Source organism: Brassica napus, chromosome A2 (assembly GCF_020379485.1).
Source record: "Brassica napus cultivar Da-Ae chromosome A2, Da-Ae, whole genome shotgun sequence".
Lineage (NCBI taxonomy): Eukaryota > Viridiplantae > Streptophyta > Magnoliopsida > Brassicales > Brassicaceae > Brassica > Brassica napus.
Genome location: NC_063435.1, coordinates 14,134,237 through 14,151,210, shown reverse-complemented (window position 1 = coordinate 14,151,210; position 16,974 = coordinate 14,134,237). Strand labels below are relative to the sequence as shown.

Here is a 16,974-nt window from a genome sequence, read left to right as displayed (position 1 = left end):
GAATCAAGTACAACAATCAAACAACATAATAATTTCCACAAAGAAAATTAAAAAATATATATTCATGTTATGTAGTATTATTTTATATTCTTTAAATAATGTAATACCATATTATACATTATTTTTTTAGAATTGAGAAATACATATAATATCTACGCGCGGTTAAAAAATCTAGTTATTATAAAGCCATCAAAAGGTTTATAATGGTTGTGATTAGTAGAATTAGTGGAATAAATTTTCGTAGAACAGAACTATAAAACAAATAAAATTATCAATGATAGGATCGAATTATAATAGTTCTCACATTTTATAATAGATAAATCAGTGTTACAAAAACAGAACTATAAGTGAAATAGATAATGTACTTTTAGGACAATAGGATACAACATCTGGCAGAAATAGGGATGGGTTTGAATTGTAATGCTTAGAGAATTCAAATCAAGCAAGCTTTAAAACCCTTCTCTAGCTCCTCCCGGTTCAAATTCTTGCCAATGAAGACCATCTTGTTGACTCTCGCCTCGTCTTTTCCCCATAACCGGTCTGGGGATCCTTGAAAGATGTCATGGACTCCTTGAAACACGAATCTCTCCTCCATGGTGTGGACCGACAGCAGACCTTTCATCCTGTAGATATCCTCACTTCGTTCCATCAGTAACGTCCCTAGCCACATGTTTGCCTGATGGATTGTTACATAAAAGGTTAACAATCAATTGCTAAAAATGCTAGTACTTTAGTGTGCTTCTCTGTTTATTACCTTGTCAAGGTCTAAGCTCCCTTCGCAAACTATACTGACTGAAGAAACACCGGGATCATGGGTATGATCATGATCATGAGAATGATTATGCTCTGCAGTTCAGACATTATTAGGTTGTGATGATAAAGACCAGAAGCAATAGCTCACGTTAATAAAGCTGAAGCATACACATCAATAAGCAAGCTATCCTGCATTTTTCTGGTACCGAACTTACCATGTTCATTGTGGTGATGGTGATCATGATGATGATGGTCGTGACACTCATCATGACCTTTCTTATCATCTTCGGTGGTCACAGAGCTTTCGATTCTGATAGACGCAGGATTTACGTAACAAACAAACACCTTAATAAATGCATAAAGCTACGAGACACCACTATCATAAATGGAACAAGAAAGAAGCAGACCTCTCTAGATCAAAACCTCCAATTCCAAGAACATAGTCCAAGTCAACGTTTCCGTAATTTGTCCTAGTCATCTGAGCCATGCTGTTTATTGTCTGCAGATAACCACATCAAATACGTTAACATGGCAGAACACGTAACATCAATGAGAAGAAAGAAGAAGGATCGACCTTTATGCGTTGCACCACTGAACCTAACTCTGACTCACCGACAAGATCAGTCTGCAACAAAGCACAATCACTTCTCAGAACAAGAGCGGATATGCCAAGTAATAACAAGGCATTATGGACAATCAATAACTTCCACATACGTTAGGGTAAAACATCTATCAATCACTTACCACGTGCCAATGCAATTTGTGAAAAATGAACTACATAAAGATAGATAGGAACTATCACATTCTCTTGGAAGTAGTAAGGTTTAGTTACCTTATTAACTATGATACGGTCAGCATAGGCTATCTGTTCAACAGCCTCGTTGACAACACCTTTGGGTTTGACCTCATCAAGATGCAAACGAGCATGCTTAGCATCAACTAGAGTAACAACACCGTCCAGTTTGACATCATTGAAAATCTCCTCCTCCGCATAAAAGGTTTGGATAATCGGAGCCGGGTTTGCCAGCCCTGGAAGAAGAATTAATTATACATAACTCTCAATCCCCACATTCTTTAAGATAACAAAATGTTCCCTACCTGTTGTCTCTATCACGATATGATCGAACTTCCCTTTCTTCTTGTTGACTAACTCAGAAATCATCCTCACAAGATCACCCCTGACAGTGCAGCATAGGCAGCCATTGTTGAGCATCACTATATCCTCTGCTCCCACAGATTTGGAAGCAACAAGTGAGCCGTCTATGTCAACTTCACCAAACTGAGAGACATTCACATGAAACATGAATCAGCTTAGAATCCGCCACGTTCAACTAATCAGAGTATGTATGTATCATCAACAATACATACCTCATTCTCGATCACGGCTATGCGCTTCCCATGATCTCTAGTCAGTATATGGTTCAGTAACGTCGTCTGTGAAAAAAGTTAACAAACAAAACTAAAGTCAGTACACAGTTGACTAAACCAAAACAAAATCACAACTACTTCATTAACCGGATTAAACCAAAACTATAATCCGGATTGTAAATAAGAGATGAAAACCTTGCCGGAGCCCAGAAACCCCGTAATTATAGTAGCTGGAATTCGGTTGTCCGGCGGAATCTTAGTTGTAACATCGGAATCGTCTGTTTGCGGTGGCGCCGACGCGGAAGCTGAGGCCGAAACGGAGGAGAATTTTCGAAGTCGTTTGGAATTAACCACCGGGGGATAGAGTAACGACGGTTTCGCCCTGACGGAAACGGGCTTAGCTATGCGCCTAGAGAAAATCGGGACGGCGGCAGAAGAGAAGCGGTAGTTCAGGGCGGTGGCGGAACGAGGAGAGGTGAAAGCGAGGAAGGTCGTGGCCATCTCTAGCTTTGATAGCGTAGCCATTTTTAGTGAAAGGTAGTGCTGAATCAATCGGCTGTGGCTTCTTCCAGATACAAGATAAAAAAAGTTTTTATTATAAAATATAAATAACTCTGGGCCGTGGGATGTGGGCCTTGGGCTGCCTAAACACTCTGATATGCTTAAATAAAAAGACAGAAGAAACAAGCAACACCTAATCAATTAAATAAATTTAATTTAATGTCCTTAATTATTTATATTACTATCTCAATAAATAAAATATTCTATAATTTTTTAAAATATAGTTAAAGTTCATTCAAATATTTACTATTAATTTTATATAAGAACTTTATACCCTCACATACATATTTAAAATACTAGGGTCGGTCCGCCCTACGGGCGGGATATTAGTTAATTTAATATTCACTAAATGCTTGAGTTGAAATTTGTTTTAAGATTCAAGAATTTGGTTATCTGTTATGTGTTACTTATTAGTATGCGGTGGTATAGTTGTCTTTCGGTTATTTTTGCTTTGGTATTGTATCAAATTAACTAATTGTCTAACTCATAATTATAGACGTACAAATGTGGATTTGTGATAAAGTTTGATGACAATACTGTTTTTTTTTATTCTTATTCATAGTGGAGTGTGCATGTGTCAGAAAGATGCATATATCAACTTTTATGTTTTTGTGTATGGATTTTAAATATATATTATTTTGTATAATATATACTTGCTCTACAACATTTGCTTGTAGACTAAAAAAACTGTTCTCTATATTTTTAAAAGAAAAAATATTTAGTCTAGAATATAACATGGACATATGTATTGACTATATATAGAAGTTGGGTGTTACTTTAAAATGACATATGTAGAAGTTGGGTGTTATTTAAAATTGACATATGTATAGAGGTTTTTCAACCATTACTTCACTTGCACAAAATATTTATAACTGCAAATACCTTCTTTTAAAAGCAAAACTAATAAAAGCGTGTACAACAAATGTATTTTGATATATATTATATGCATCAAGTTATAAAGGTTGGAAACATTGCAAAACTGTTTGGAGCAAAGTTTTTAACTTCACGATCTTCATCTTGACGTCAGTTCAGTGCCGGCCCTGGCCACAAGCAGAAGAAGCATGGACTTCCAGCCGACACGATAATAAGTATTTTTGCGGCCACATATTTATAAAAAGTGACTTTAGCCTAGTGGTTCTAAGAAAAATTACCAGTGTTGGAGGTGCTGGGTTCAATTATCTCTGACAGCCTTTTGTTTTATTTTGGCCCCAAATATAAAATGGGACACGTGTCACTCCTATAACGCATGACTTGATGACGTGACATCACAGGAGGGAGGCGAACATATTTTTATATATATACTAGGGTCGGCCCGCCCTACGGGCGGGATATACGTTACTTGTGATTTAGATTATTATTGTTTGTATGAATTTGTGGTTTGTGTTTTAGGTTTGCATTTGCAAGAAATGTGTACGATACACTACAAAAAAAATCATATTACATCAAATAAATAGTACCAGAAAAACGAATGATATCGATTTGAGACACTTATTAATAAATTATAAAAAAATATTTGTTTTAACATCAATTATTGTAATTGATGTTGTTATTAACTTATTTTTATCTATATTAATCTTTGTTAAGCAAGTGAAGATCAATTAAAAGATATGTTGTATTTTCATATACGTGTAAATATGCAGTTTACTATAAACTAAAAATAATTTTAATTTTTACTATTTTCTATGTTGTTCTTATTAAAAATAAAAGGTCTGATAAATTAATAAAAAATCTTTTATTTTTTCATTAATGTAATTATTTTACGTTTTTAGTGTTTGTTATGTTTACATAAGCTATGAATTATTTTTCATTCTTATATATTTGTTTTTGAATGCATTGGTACTTTTTATACACATTTAAACCTATTGATATAGATAAAGTGAAAATGAACAATTTACAATTTATTTTCTAAAGTTAGTTAAATAACATAACAATCTAAAATTGATTATTTAAGCATACACACATTATTAAAACTTCATGAAATAAACCATATCATCCAAACTTTTATCAAACAAACCATATGAAGCCAAGGTCGTACTACATTTTCTGATTAAGTAACACTCATTCATTTAAGCAGGATTTTTAAAAAAAATATATTACTATGAAATTAACAATCCCTTACAGTCTATTACTATACTAAAAAGTTATAAAAATAGATTCAAACCAATAGTTACGTTAAAATCATAATATGTAGATTCCGATGGTACTAAAAATTCAATTTTAAATATGATACTTTATTTTCTTTGTATTAATTTTGTTTTTTATTTACATATATAAAAGGTTTTGTTATCTCAGTATATTTTTCAAATATTAAAATTGAATATTTCATAGTTTTCAATTTTTTATTGCAAATAGAGATAATTTTAAGTCAATTTTTAATCTATGTAACACAATTTTCTATTTTTAAATATAGTGCTATACAAAAAGCAAATAGAGTAATAGGTCTAACACACCAAAAGAGACTATATCATATGTATGAATATTGACTTATTTGTGTTTGTATATTAAAATATTATACTATTGGTTTGAATATGTAAATTATTTGCTGAAACTAAATATTTATTGCAAGTTATAAAATGTACGTTTTATTTAATTTTGTAATATCTTGAAAATCTTACAGATTATGAGATTTTAAGGAGATGTTTATTTTTCATGGAAATATATTTGTACCCGTGAAAGAGCTAGTTGGTATAAAAAAGTAAACTTCATTGTTGAGTCATCATCAAACTATTTCATTTCAATGGAGGTAAGTAGAGTATATCTGTATATGTTTCGCGACATCTTTGCTTTGAAAAGCAAGCTCCACATCCTCCAGCTCCCATAAGCATAAACGTGTTTTCGGAGATTTTTTCTACATTTGCAAACTGAGATTCCAATCTACCCACTTAATTTTGGAAAAACTTGGTTGTAAGTTGTAACGTTTCTCACAAATCTCAACTGACACGAAACCAATAACGAAAGAGCATATCAGCTTGGTTCCCACAAAAGCCTTATCAACATGTTTGTCGTTGAGTGAAAAATGGGACTGGATCACTTGGTTGACATCTGTAAAATTACTTTGAGGTCCAAATATATATATATTTATATAAATGTCACACTAATCTTTATTCTCGTAGTGTTGTTTGTTCGGTTTATAATGAAGATATATGAAACCATTTTTGGCTCACCTAAAACCACCTTTGAACTTCTGTAGTGATATACAATTTCAAGTAGTGTCTTACTAAAGTGACTTGATCTCAAAAAGGTACTATATATCACCTTGAAATTTTAAAAACAAAAGTTCAAAAAAAACAGAATCTTTAGTATAAACGACGCAGGAACAACTTCAACAAAGTATGTTGTTACAAAATTTTGGTTTTAAAAAATACTTTTAATATGTGAGCCATCCTACCTGCATTACCATAGGTTCAAGTTCAACAAATGGAAGTCAGCTTGTGTTACGATGCAACAATGGTCCGGGATAGTTCATAGAAGTAGAAGATTGGTTCAAATAAGAAACATGGTTTGTGTGGCATCCCGTTCCTAAATTTGCAAGTTTTCTTTTTCTTTACCAAAACATATATTATGAGTAGCAACAACCAAAGTAGCAGAGTTAAAAACAGAAGCAGTAAGTCTTACAATGTTGTGTACAAAAAGAACTAAACTTCTTCTTTGCAGTTTTCTTTATTACAGACATACGTAAGCTGAAAATAGAACAGACACAATCCATTCTTCATCATGATCTTCAAAGATTATGTGCGGATTAGCGAGAAAACCCAAAACCAGCGCACACAATTTGAACAATGTATACCAGGATTGTAATGAGATGCAGAGAGGTGAATTGGAGGATACTGTAGCACTCTTTTGTGTAATTTCAAATCAACAATGCGTCTTAATTAAAATATGACTCAAAACATGTGTCACAAAACTATTAACAAACTTTCTAGATAATGGCACTCAATTTTTCTTCACTGATTCCAAGTGGGTTAACCATTCATTATAGAGATTATAGATTATATAAATCAACGACATCTTTTAGAAAAGTTAAATCAACTAAATCTGGAGAAGCTACAAACTTCCATCAAAACTAACTCACACAATTTTAAAAGACTCGTTAGCAAATGACAACTCAGTATCGCCTTACCATGAGCGTTCATTAGAGAATGTATATTTTTCCAGTCTTTCTTGATAATCAAAAGTGCTTAATAAACATTACCTAGTAATGATCCCCGTGGTCATTGACCCTAAGAGAGAGTAATGTAAGCGCGAGCGTAATAGTGCGCCGAAAAATACTGAATCACAGGAATAACATGTAAAATAACTAAAAATAGGAGCAAAAAAAACATCCTGAAAGTAAAAGAATTACCATCTTCCCTACAGATCGAATATCTTAGCGGTATCCTCAGCAGGAATGTGGGTAACTCTCTATTGTCCCTCAGTCTTTGATTAACATAGCCTAGGCTTTGATGATGATTTTGATTCAAAATCAGCATAAAATATGGGAATACAAATAAATGAATCGACTTTTATCCTATCCAATTCTACCTTGCTCAATCACATGGAGAAGCTAAGGTAAAACAATACCTGAAGATTCAGCCACAGCGTTGTCAGCAACAACAGACTCTTTTGCTCTCCACTTCTTCAAAGCCATTGACGACGCCACTACCTCCATCTCCAATCTCCTCAATGTTCACGTAAGCACCATAGCTTGAAGATTATGAAGAAGATGTAGAAACCTTGTTAAGTTTAGCCGGCTTTGTATTATTTTTCTATTTCTCCACCAGCAGAGACGATCTAGATCATCCCTTCTTATAAATGACGTAAGGAAATATAATGAGGGAGTCTAACCTTTTTATACTCTCAGATAGACCGCCTTGGAGAGGATGAACACGCATTGAAGGCTAGATCGTGATTGATGTAATTAAGAAAGAGGTTAATGCGATGGATCTGTAACTGAGAGTGTCTCGGTTGTTTTTAAGTAGATCAAACGACGCGACGTATGAAGTAATTCTTCACTTCGGCTTCAGATTCTAAATCCTTGGAATCTTTTTGATAAAAGATCTCTGGAATATGTCTGGAATGGCGGAGAAGACGGAGTTGGGAAGAACGATGTGTCGCGTACTGTAACCATCACGGTTAACCGAAGCCCAAAGAATAGACAAAATTAAACCCGGTTTGGTGCAGAGATGAGGACACGTGTCACCTCTACAACAAAAGACTTTCCACGTGGCATCACAGGAGTGTCACCAACATTTTTATATATATATAGATATAGATTTTGTATAATGCATAAAATTGTAGACAAAATATTTTTATATTTGCTCTACAATATTTGCTTGTAGACAAAAAAAATTATTTTCTATATTTTTAAAAGAGAAAATATTTAGTCTAGAATATAACATGGACATATGTATTGACTATATATAGAAGTTGGGTGTTATTTTAAAATGACATATGTATAGAGGTTTTTCAACCATTACTTCACTGACACAAAACATTTATAACTGCAAATACCTTTTTTTAAAAGCAAAACTAATAAAAACGTGTACAACAAATGTATTTTGATATATATTATATGCATCAAATTATAAAGATTGGAAACATTGCAAAACTGTTTGGAGCAAAAATTTTAACTTCACGATCTTCATCTTGACGTCAGTTCAGTGCCGGCTCTGGCCACAAGCAGAAGAAGCATGGACTTCCAGCTAACACGATAATAAGTATTTTCGCGGCCACATATTTATTAAAAGTGACTTTAGCCTAGTGGTTCTAAGAGAAATTATCAGTGCTGGAGGTGCTGGGTTCAATTACTCTTGACAGCTTTTTGTTTTATTTTGGCCCCAAATATAAAATAGGACACATGTCACTCCCATAACGCACGACTTGATGACGTGGCATCACAGGAGAGAGGCGAACATATTTTTATATATATAAATATATTTTTTTTAATTTTAAGTAGGTTTGTACACACAATAAATTTATGGCAATTACACATTATTCTTAAAAAAAATTAAGTACAAATAAAATTTAAAATTTGTACAGATAGATATATCAATTTTGCATTTCTTATTAAAAAGATAGATAAAATGTATAGTAAAAATATTTACATAGTGTATAAATAGTTTATATGCATACATAGTGTATAAATAGTTTATATGCATCAAGAAATGTGCATAATAATTTATTTTATCTTTAAAAAAATAATATAAATATTTATAAACATAATTATGCATCTATAACTATAAACCATATATAGCTATAAATAATATTTTAAAAGGTACTATTAAGAAAAATATAAGTAAAAACAGAAAATATATTTTAAAAAAAATTAAAAAAAAAATTATATAAATTTATTCTTTTTTAAATTTAAATTTTTTTTGTAAAATATAAATTAAACTACTAATACAGACTCATGTGTATAAAATATAAAATCTAGTAAGTAAATAAAAGAAGAAAAATAGAGAGAGTGAAAGCAAGAGAAACGGTTTGAATATTCGAATATGAAATCTTCAATAATCTCCTCCCTAAACTCAAAATGCATCTTGTTATTACAGTTTTTGGAGACTCATGCCTTTCAATGTCTTTAACAAATCTTTTTTTTGGTTATTTCACATGTCATTTGTATTTACTAATGGGAATTGGATTCCATGGTAATTGACAATCCATCATGATTTTTTTTTTTGAATTGCATGATTGGGTGGTATGCATTTTTTTGTGGAAACGTGATTGATGCTGATAAACTGTTTCAATAATGTTTTAGAATCGTCTGAAAGCATATTGAAGTGCATACATGTCTTCTTTGTTGATTTAGCAAGACTGCACCAAAGGTTTCAAAACATTCTTGTTTGTTTTTACCTCAAGTCGTCATAAACGCACTTATCAATTACACTACAAACAGCCTGAAGTACATACTTTTATGTTGGAGTTATAGTTTTGAAGTAGTGGAATTATATGTTTCATAATGTTTGATTATATCACATCTATTTTGTCCTCTGTTGTAATGGGTAGGACAATCTAGAAATTTTCCTTCTTGATATCGAAGTGTTTCTCAAATGGGTCTTGAAACTTGGAAATGGTTGATTATCAATAACAATCTAATATGAAAACAAAAAGATAATGTTTAAACATTGAGTTTTATGTATAGTTAATTAGGTAATGTTTAAAATCTGAAGATGTTGTACATCACACGTCATTTTTATATTATATATAATGCGGAGAGATGCATATTGAATCACCAGACTATCGATCAAATATAAATGTGAATTAGTAATTTTCAAGCTTTGCTAAGAAAATAACTATATATACATATTATTTATTTGAAGAATTCAATTAACCAAGAATTCTGATGTGCTTGTAATATGTAATATTTTTTCTAGCCATGAATTGAAATTATGTTTAATTGAGAACTTAGAGATACTGATTATCAGTCTTTGATTGTGTTGTGCATATTAGTATGAGAAATGATTCCAATCCAAACCCATTACTTCAGTTTTGGTTGTTATCAAGTCACTTTTTTTTTTTTTGGAATAGCATACACATAAAAGAAAATTTTACTTTGAAGTTTGAACTGAATCGATTGAAGAAAAAAATATATGATAAACTATACTATTAAAACAAAATAATTGTTTGGAAATAACTTTGGATTATGTGTTATATTTTATTTTATTTGATCTTTGTTTTTTATATGGTTTATGTCAATCTATAATTATATTTTATGACTTTTATAAAATATTTAAAACAAAAGTAAATTATCATTGTACATCATAATATCTTAGACCAATATGAAAGGATTAAACGCCTAACATAAGCAAAACTTCAATTGCTAATCAGCAACTGTAAGAAGATACTTGATTGAAGTACAAAAAAAAGAAATATCTAATCCTGCATTTGCTTAAAAGAGGACGCCACGTGTGAAGCGAAAGCACCAATAGTAAGATAGAAGTTACCTCTCTCTCTCTCCTTCCAAAATCCAAACTATCTCTCCCTTCAATCTCCGACGAGGCAGGACCAACGACCAATCCCGACATTGTTTGACTCCTTAACCCCCAGATCCATTCACCCGCTTTGATTTCTTTCGTCTAAAGGAAAGAAAAGTCCCTCTCTCTCTCTCTCTTTCGTCTTCTTGGATCTCGCATTATCTGCAACTTCATCTCCTTCGATTTCTACATCAGATCTGGGGGAATGGATAGCAGTTACTCTGCCATTTCCAAAAACTCTTACCTCGAGTTACAGAAACAGACTCACAATGCAAAACCCACCTCCAAGTTGCTTCCTTCCGATGACGAAACCTTCGTCCACGATGAAGAAAGCTTCGTCGATGATCTAGACTTCGACGTCTCTAGTTACCCCCTCGTCAACGGATCCAAATCGAGTCAAGGTGGATCTGGGATCTACGGCGCCGTTTTCAACCTCACCACATCCATCATCGGCGCCGGGATCATGGCATTGCCGGCGACCATGAAAGTCCTCGGCTTGGTTCTCGGCTTCGTTTTAATCATCCTCATGGGAGTTTTATCCGAGATCAGCGTCGAGCTTCTCGTTAGATTCTCAGTTCTCTACAAGTCCAGATCCTACGGCGAGGTAGTCCAATCCGCTTTAGGGAAAACCGCTAGGGTTTTGTCTGAGATTTGCATCATCGTCAACAACGGTGGCGTTCTTGTTGTCTACCTCATTATAATGGGTGACGTCATCTCCGGTTCTCTTCACCACGTCGGTGTTTTGGATCAGTGGTTAGGTAACGGGTTCTGGGACCACCGTAAAGTTTTGATCTTGATTGTTATGGTCGTCTTCTTGGCTCCTCTCTGTGCGTTGAACAAGATTGATTCATTGAGCGTGACTTCGGCTGCTTCCGTCGCTCTTGCTGTTGTTTTCGTTGTTGTCTGTTTCGCTGTGGCGGCTATTAAGCTTGTAGAAGGAACTATTGATACTCCGAGGATGAGTCCTGATTTTGGTTCCAAGAAGGCGATCTTGGATCTCCTCGTGGTGATTCCGATAATGTCGAACGCTTACGTTTGTCATTTCAATGTGCAGCCGATCTATAACGAGCTTGAAGGTAGATCGCCTCATAAGATGAACAGCGTTGGGAGAATCACTACAGCTATTTGTGTTGTTGTCTATGCGTCAACCGCTGTCTCCGGTTATCTTCTCTTTGGTCAGGACACTGAATCAGATATCTTGACCAACTTTGATCAAGATCTAGGCATCCGTTTCAGCTCTGCGGTGAACTACATTGTCAGGATAGGATACATTCTTCATCTAGTCCTCGTCTTCCCCGTGGTCCATTTCTCGTTGAGAGAAACCGTCAACACTTTACTGTTTGAAGGATCTCCTCCTCTGTCGGAAACCAAGAAGAAATCTTTGGGGCTCACAGTTGTCTTGCTGGCTCTTATATATGTCGGCTCGACCATGATCCCGAATATATGGACTGCATTCAAATTCACTGGGGCAACATCAGCGGTTTCGCTTGGTTTCACGTTCCCTGCTTTGATTGCGTTACGGTTAGGGAAACAGAGCAATGCTTTAAGCCTGGTGGAGAGATCTGTGTCGTGGTTGATGCTTATCTTGGCCGTGGTGGTTAGTGTTGTGGGAACCCTTGGCAACATTTACAGTCTCAGAAGCAAATCAGATTGATAGATTACACCAATCAGAGATTCAGTTTTATGACTGCTACATGCACCTTTAGAGGATCTTGATCAATGGGCTTCTCTGTTCAGGCTAAGCCTAAAGATTCACCTGTTTGTGAATTGGTTTAATCATTACCCGTCACTTCTATGTATACAGACCAGATTCTTGTAATATTACTATTATTATTATATACGCAATTTTTTTGACTCTTTATTGATAAATATATCTCTTTCAGAATAAAATGATTCTTGAGAGGTTCAAAATATAATGTTTAACCTGTGTTGTTGAGTTATATATGTACCCATATATATAAACGGAATTTTTTTAGTTTTTTTTTATGGAAGCATATATATCATTAAAGGTTCCAACAAAAATTACGAAATTAGATAACATAATATGCTCACTCGGACAATGAATGGGCCTGTTTGCAATAATCAAAACCTATTCATCTGGACCGTCTTCTTACTATGAGAACGGTGACGTCTTTCTCTGACGAAAATCATCCAAAAGATAAGTGAGAACATGACTGCACCAGAGAGTGACGCCAGTCCTGCGTAGATCCATTGGCTGGTGATGCTGAGTCCAGGGCAGTTCTTGGTGGTTATGTCTCTGAATGTGTCTCGGACGAATGTGCAATCAGCAATACTAGCCAAGAACGGACCGTAATGGTCCAACGTGAATCCTACGTTGATAGCACCCATCATCTGGTCGTATGAAGCTTGAGTTAACCTACCCTGTGTTATGCAGATCCCTTCTGCGTTCACTTGGCACACAAACCCTTTGTAGATCTATTTACCCAATAAAAAAACACACAGAAACGTATTAACATTATTTTAATACAGTTAATCTTCTTCTAATAAGATTATTTACTCTTATGATTCTAATATTAATACTCCATCCGTTTCACTATACTTGATATTTTAGAAAATTTTTGTTGTTTCATAATATATGATGTTTGCACAAATTTATATAATTTTAACTTTATCAAAAATCGTGTAATCAATTAAATTTGTATTATTTCTATTTATAATTAAATAAATCAGTTTTAAAATTGTAACTCAATGATACTCTTGATAAAATATAGTTTTTCTTAATATATGTCCGTTGGAGTAAAACATAACATATAAATATCATACGTACCTGAGAAGCATTAGCGAGGAGAATTTCGTTAGGAGCACAAGGACGTGGATTGTGATGTTCGTCGAGAGGGTTACAGAGAAGAGGAACGAGCGGACCAGACTGGTTATGGTAAAAAGGGTTATTATGTGGGAAGTGATCAAAGTTACTGATATTGACTGTGTACGCATTAGTCATGTCAACGGCCGTAGAGGTCATCGTCTTGGTTATATCCAATGTGTCTCCAATGGTTTTAGCGTCTAAACATGGAAGCAGCTGGCTCAACGCCGACTCTGCTGCTGGATCATGCACCCATTGGTCCATAGCCGTACAAGTGTCCGCAACCACACTGATTTTAGGTAATAACATCATTAGCATGATAAAAACAATAAAACTTGGTATATTGAATTAGATCAGTGTCATTACTTGTGGAAGACAAGGAAGACTGCGCTGAGGAGGATCGTTGCTGTGACGAGAATCCAACCCACAATTACTAAGCTGCATGCAGATTATACATTAATGTTAACCATGTGATTTGGATATGAAATACAATATAAAAGTCTAAGTGGTAACTCACAGGTAGACAAGAACTCGCAGTCCACAGAAGGAAAACACTGTTCAAAATTACAAATATGTTAAAACAAATAAAGCAATCAAACTTGTAACGCATAATGTTCTAGGTTTTGAACTTACAAAGTCCGAGGAATGTGACTGCGAGCATAATGCCAGCGATCACATTCAACACTAATCTCCTGAAAACATTAGAAAAAAAAGAAATCGAATTAAATAATCAAAGAGAGACTTACAAGTTATCTGTCTAACTGATACTTACACTGGGTTCAGTGCTCCGGTGAGATAACGGATGGTCTGGTTAGCGACACGATCAGGATAGGTGATGTTAGACATCTTGATCATGTTGTTGAAATGATCAATGTTACCTCTAAACTGTGGAGGAAACAGGTTATGTCCATCGAGCTGAATGTCTTTAGCAGACTGAATAGAGTCCCATAAGCTCGTTAGTTTAGTCAAAACACCAGTTGCTTGATTCACAATGTACATAAACGTCTTCTCCACGCTACCGTAGAACTCTTTTTGCCCAGTGTACAACATCGCAGACCCAATCCTGAAGAAATCATCGTTAAGAAGGTAGAGAATTATAACAATAATTAATTAATGTGATTTTGATATATATTGTCAAGGAAAAGGACTGTTACACGGCGGCGATGGTGAAGAGGAGGAGGAAGACGAGAGAGAGAGTGTAGCAGAAGCGAGAGTAACTGTAGCTCCGGCGACCGCAACCGCAACAACAGCAACAAAGGCATGAGCAGACGAGGAAGAGTCCAAGCAATACGAACCACACGATTGATATTACTATGAATGGAACAGCAGAAAATCCAACGGACTGAAAAATTAAACAATATTATATCAATCACAAGAAATACGATTTTAGTATTTTACACATAAATATATATGTGACACATCGGTTACGTTTTGGGAATATAGGTCAAATAATTAAAGGAGGGACTCACGGCGATGTAATGAGAATTGGTAACGTTCCAACCATCGGTATAAATATTGAAATGGTTAAGAGGATCAGGCCGCCGTGTTCTCTCGGCCGCTAACACCAACGTCCCATTTGCTCCTTCCAGAACTTGCCTCCTCAATCCTTCAAATGCAAAAGAAAAAACAGAAACTATATAAATTTTCATAGTCGTTGTCATCAAATATGTGTATACATAAGAAGATAGGGTTTTTATGCGATTATTATAACGTGAAGAACCTTGAAATGAGGTTGAAGATGGATGATGATGACAAGAAGATGAAACTCCATGACATAAAGAAACCAAACTGGACGTGACCAGAATCGCAACGCCGATAAGAAGGAGACGCCGGCGACCATGAAACGACGTCATTTCTCTGTCAAGCATTATACTCTCTCTCTCTCGCTCTCTCTCTCTCTTGGTTGATTGTTTGGTTACGTTTCTAATTTTTGAATCTCTAAAAAGGGGTTTTATCTAATTATGCATTAATGAGAATCTTTTATTTCTCCCCAGGAAATCGAGGATAAGGAAGATGAAACGATGGGAGCTTCTAAATATTTTGTTACCTTATTTAGTAATTTATGTTTTCAGAATTTTGTACATCCTTTGTCATTTTAACTAGCTATGTTAATTACTTTTGAAGCTCTTATTGGCTTAAATGTAATATATTATGTGAAATCAACAATGAAAAATGTAAACTCTTTTGTTACCTTATTTAAGAATTTAGAGCATGTCCAACTCATAACATTATTTTAGTGACAAAATCACACTATTTTAGTATAATTTCAACACTAAAAAAAGTTCTTCTCCAATCACAACACCAAATTTTACACAAAAAGCTAATTTAATATATATATATATATATATATATAAAGTTAAGTATTTCCTTTCTTATGACAAGTGGCAGGGGGGGGTTTGATGACATGTGTCCCCATATATTTTTGTTTTTACATTTTATGTCATTTTTTTTTACACTATTGCAATTTGGCTTAATACTTTTTAATGTGCACTATAATATTTCTCACACTAATCATTATTATATGAAGTTTTATAATCTATTTTATTGGTCAGTAAAATTGAAGATGAATAAAAGAAAAAAATATAAATATATTTTAAATATTTTATGTATTCACAATTAAAAAATAACATACACTTTTATTATAGTATTATAAATTATAAATTTATTTGACTATTAGAAATTATAAAATAATTAAACTAAGAAAAAACTAGAATACGACACATAATCTAAACATATATCTCCGCATCACAAAGAAAAATCAAAATATTATAGTAACACTAACTCAATAAGGGTCTAGAACACAAATGAACGCGATCAAGCACCAATCCAATAAACAAAAAAAAACATATCAGAGGAAGAATAATCAACGAAAGACCAAAATCACCACGAAGCAGGAAAACACTTGCCTAAAGCACAACCACCAGCTAAGAGGCAAGAAGCACCTCACAAACAAAACAACCACATACAAAGCGCTCATGCGAATGAAGAATCACGAAGCTCTGAATAGAAGACACCAAAGCTCTAAGACACTAACTCCACACACCTATACCAAGGGAAGCATGAGAAGAAGAAAAATAACCTAAGGGAGGAAGTATCGAAGCCAACCACAGAGAAACTAAAGCTCAAGTTTGAGACGAGAAATAATATTCCAAGCCCACAAAACATACACGAAGGAAAACACTATCCAAACTTGGAGTGGCGAACATGGCGAAATGGAAAGCCACCAGAGACGCAACCAACGATGAAAAGTGTAACGAGCTGAGAGAACAAAGAAAGAAAAAGAGACAACACAAAATCAGCAAACTGTGGAACACAAATGAATGCGATCAAACACCTATATAAAAAAAAGCGGATCAGAGGAAGAATAATCACCGAAATACCAAAGTACCACAAAGCCGGAAAACACATGCCTAAAGCACAACCACCAGCTAAGAGGTAAGAAGCACCTCACAAACAAAACAACCACATACAAGGCGCCTATGCCAATGAAGAACCACAAAGCTCTGAATAGAAGTG

General features: G+C 34.4%; 3 protein-coding genes across 3 annotated transcripts; 1 reads left to right on the top strand and 2 right to left on the bottom strand.

Moving 5' to 3' along the window:
- Window positions 1-283: 283 nt before the first annotated feature.
- On the bottom strand, window positions 284-2,700 carry LOC106398413 (P-loop guanosine triphosphatase YjiA). The gene is made up of 9 exons (XM_013838974.3): window positions 2,317-2,700; window positions 2,122-2,187; window positions 1,852-2,032; window positions 1,586-1,782; window positions 1,328-1,378; window positions 1,161-1,252; window positions 969-1,063; window positions 755-846; window positions 284-676 (listed from the first exon to the last, which is right to left on the bottom strand). The coding sequence occupies exons 1-9, from the start codon at window positions 2,644-2,646 to the stop codon at window positions 434-436; spliced, it is 1,347 nt and encodes a 448-aa protein (XP_013694428.1). The 5' UTR covers window positions 2,647-2,700; the 3' UTR covers window positions 284-433.
- A 7,864-nt stretch (window positions 2,701-10,564) lies between these two features.
- On the top strand, window positions 10,565-12,495 carry LOC106398408 (amino acid transporter AVT6E). The gene has a single exon (XM_013838972.3). The coding sequence runs from the start codon at window positions 10,840-10,842 to the stop codon at window positions 12,286-12,288; it is 1,449 nt and encodes a 482-aa protein (XP_013694426.2). The 5' UTR covers window positions 10,565-10,839; the 3' UTR covers window positions 12,289-12,495.
- A 129-nt stretch (window positions 12,496-12,624) lies between these two features.
- On the bottom strand, window positions 12,625-15,387 carry LOC106422982. The gene is made up of 9 exons (XM_013863770.3): window positions 15,179-15,387; window positions 14,928-15,064; window positions 14,613-14,800; window positions 14,231-14,521; window positions 14,092-14,150; window positions 13,976-14,012; window positions 13,825-13,896; window positions 13,423-13,747; window positions 12,625-13,070 (listed from the first exon to the last, which is right to left on the bottom strand). The coding sequence occupies exons 1-9, from the start codon at window positions 15,324-15,326 to the stop codon at window positions 12,717-12,719; spliced, it is 1,611 nt and encodes a 536-aa protein (XP_013719224.2). The 5' UTR covers window positions 15,327-15,387; the 3' UTR covers window positions 12,625-12,716.
- Window positions 15,388-16,974: the final 1,587 nt, after the last annotated feature.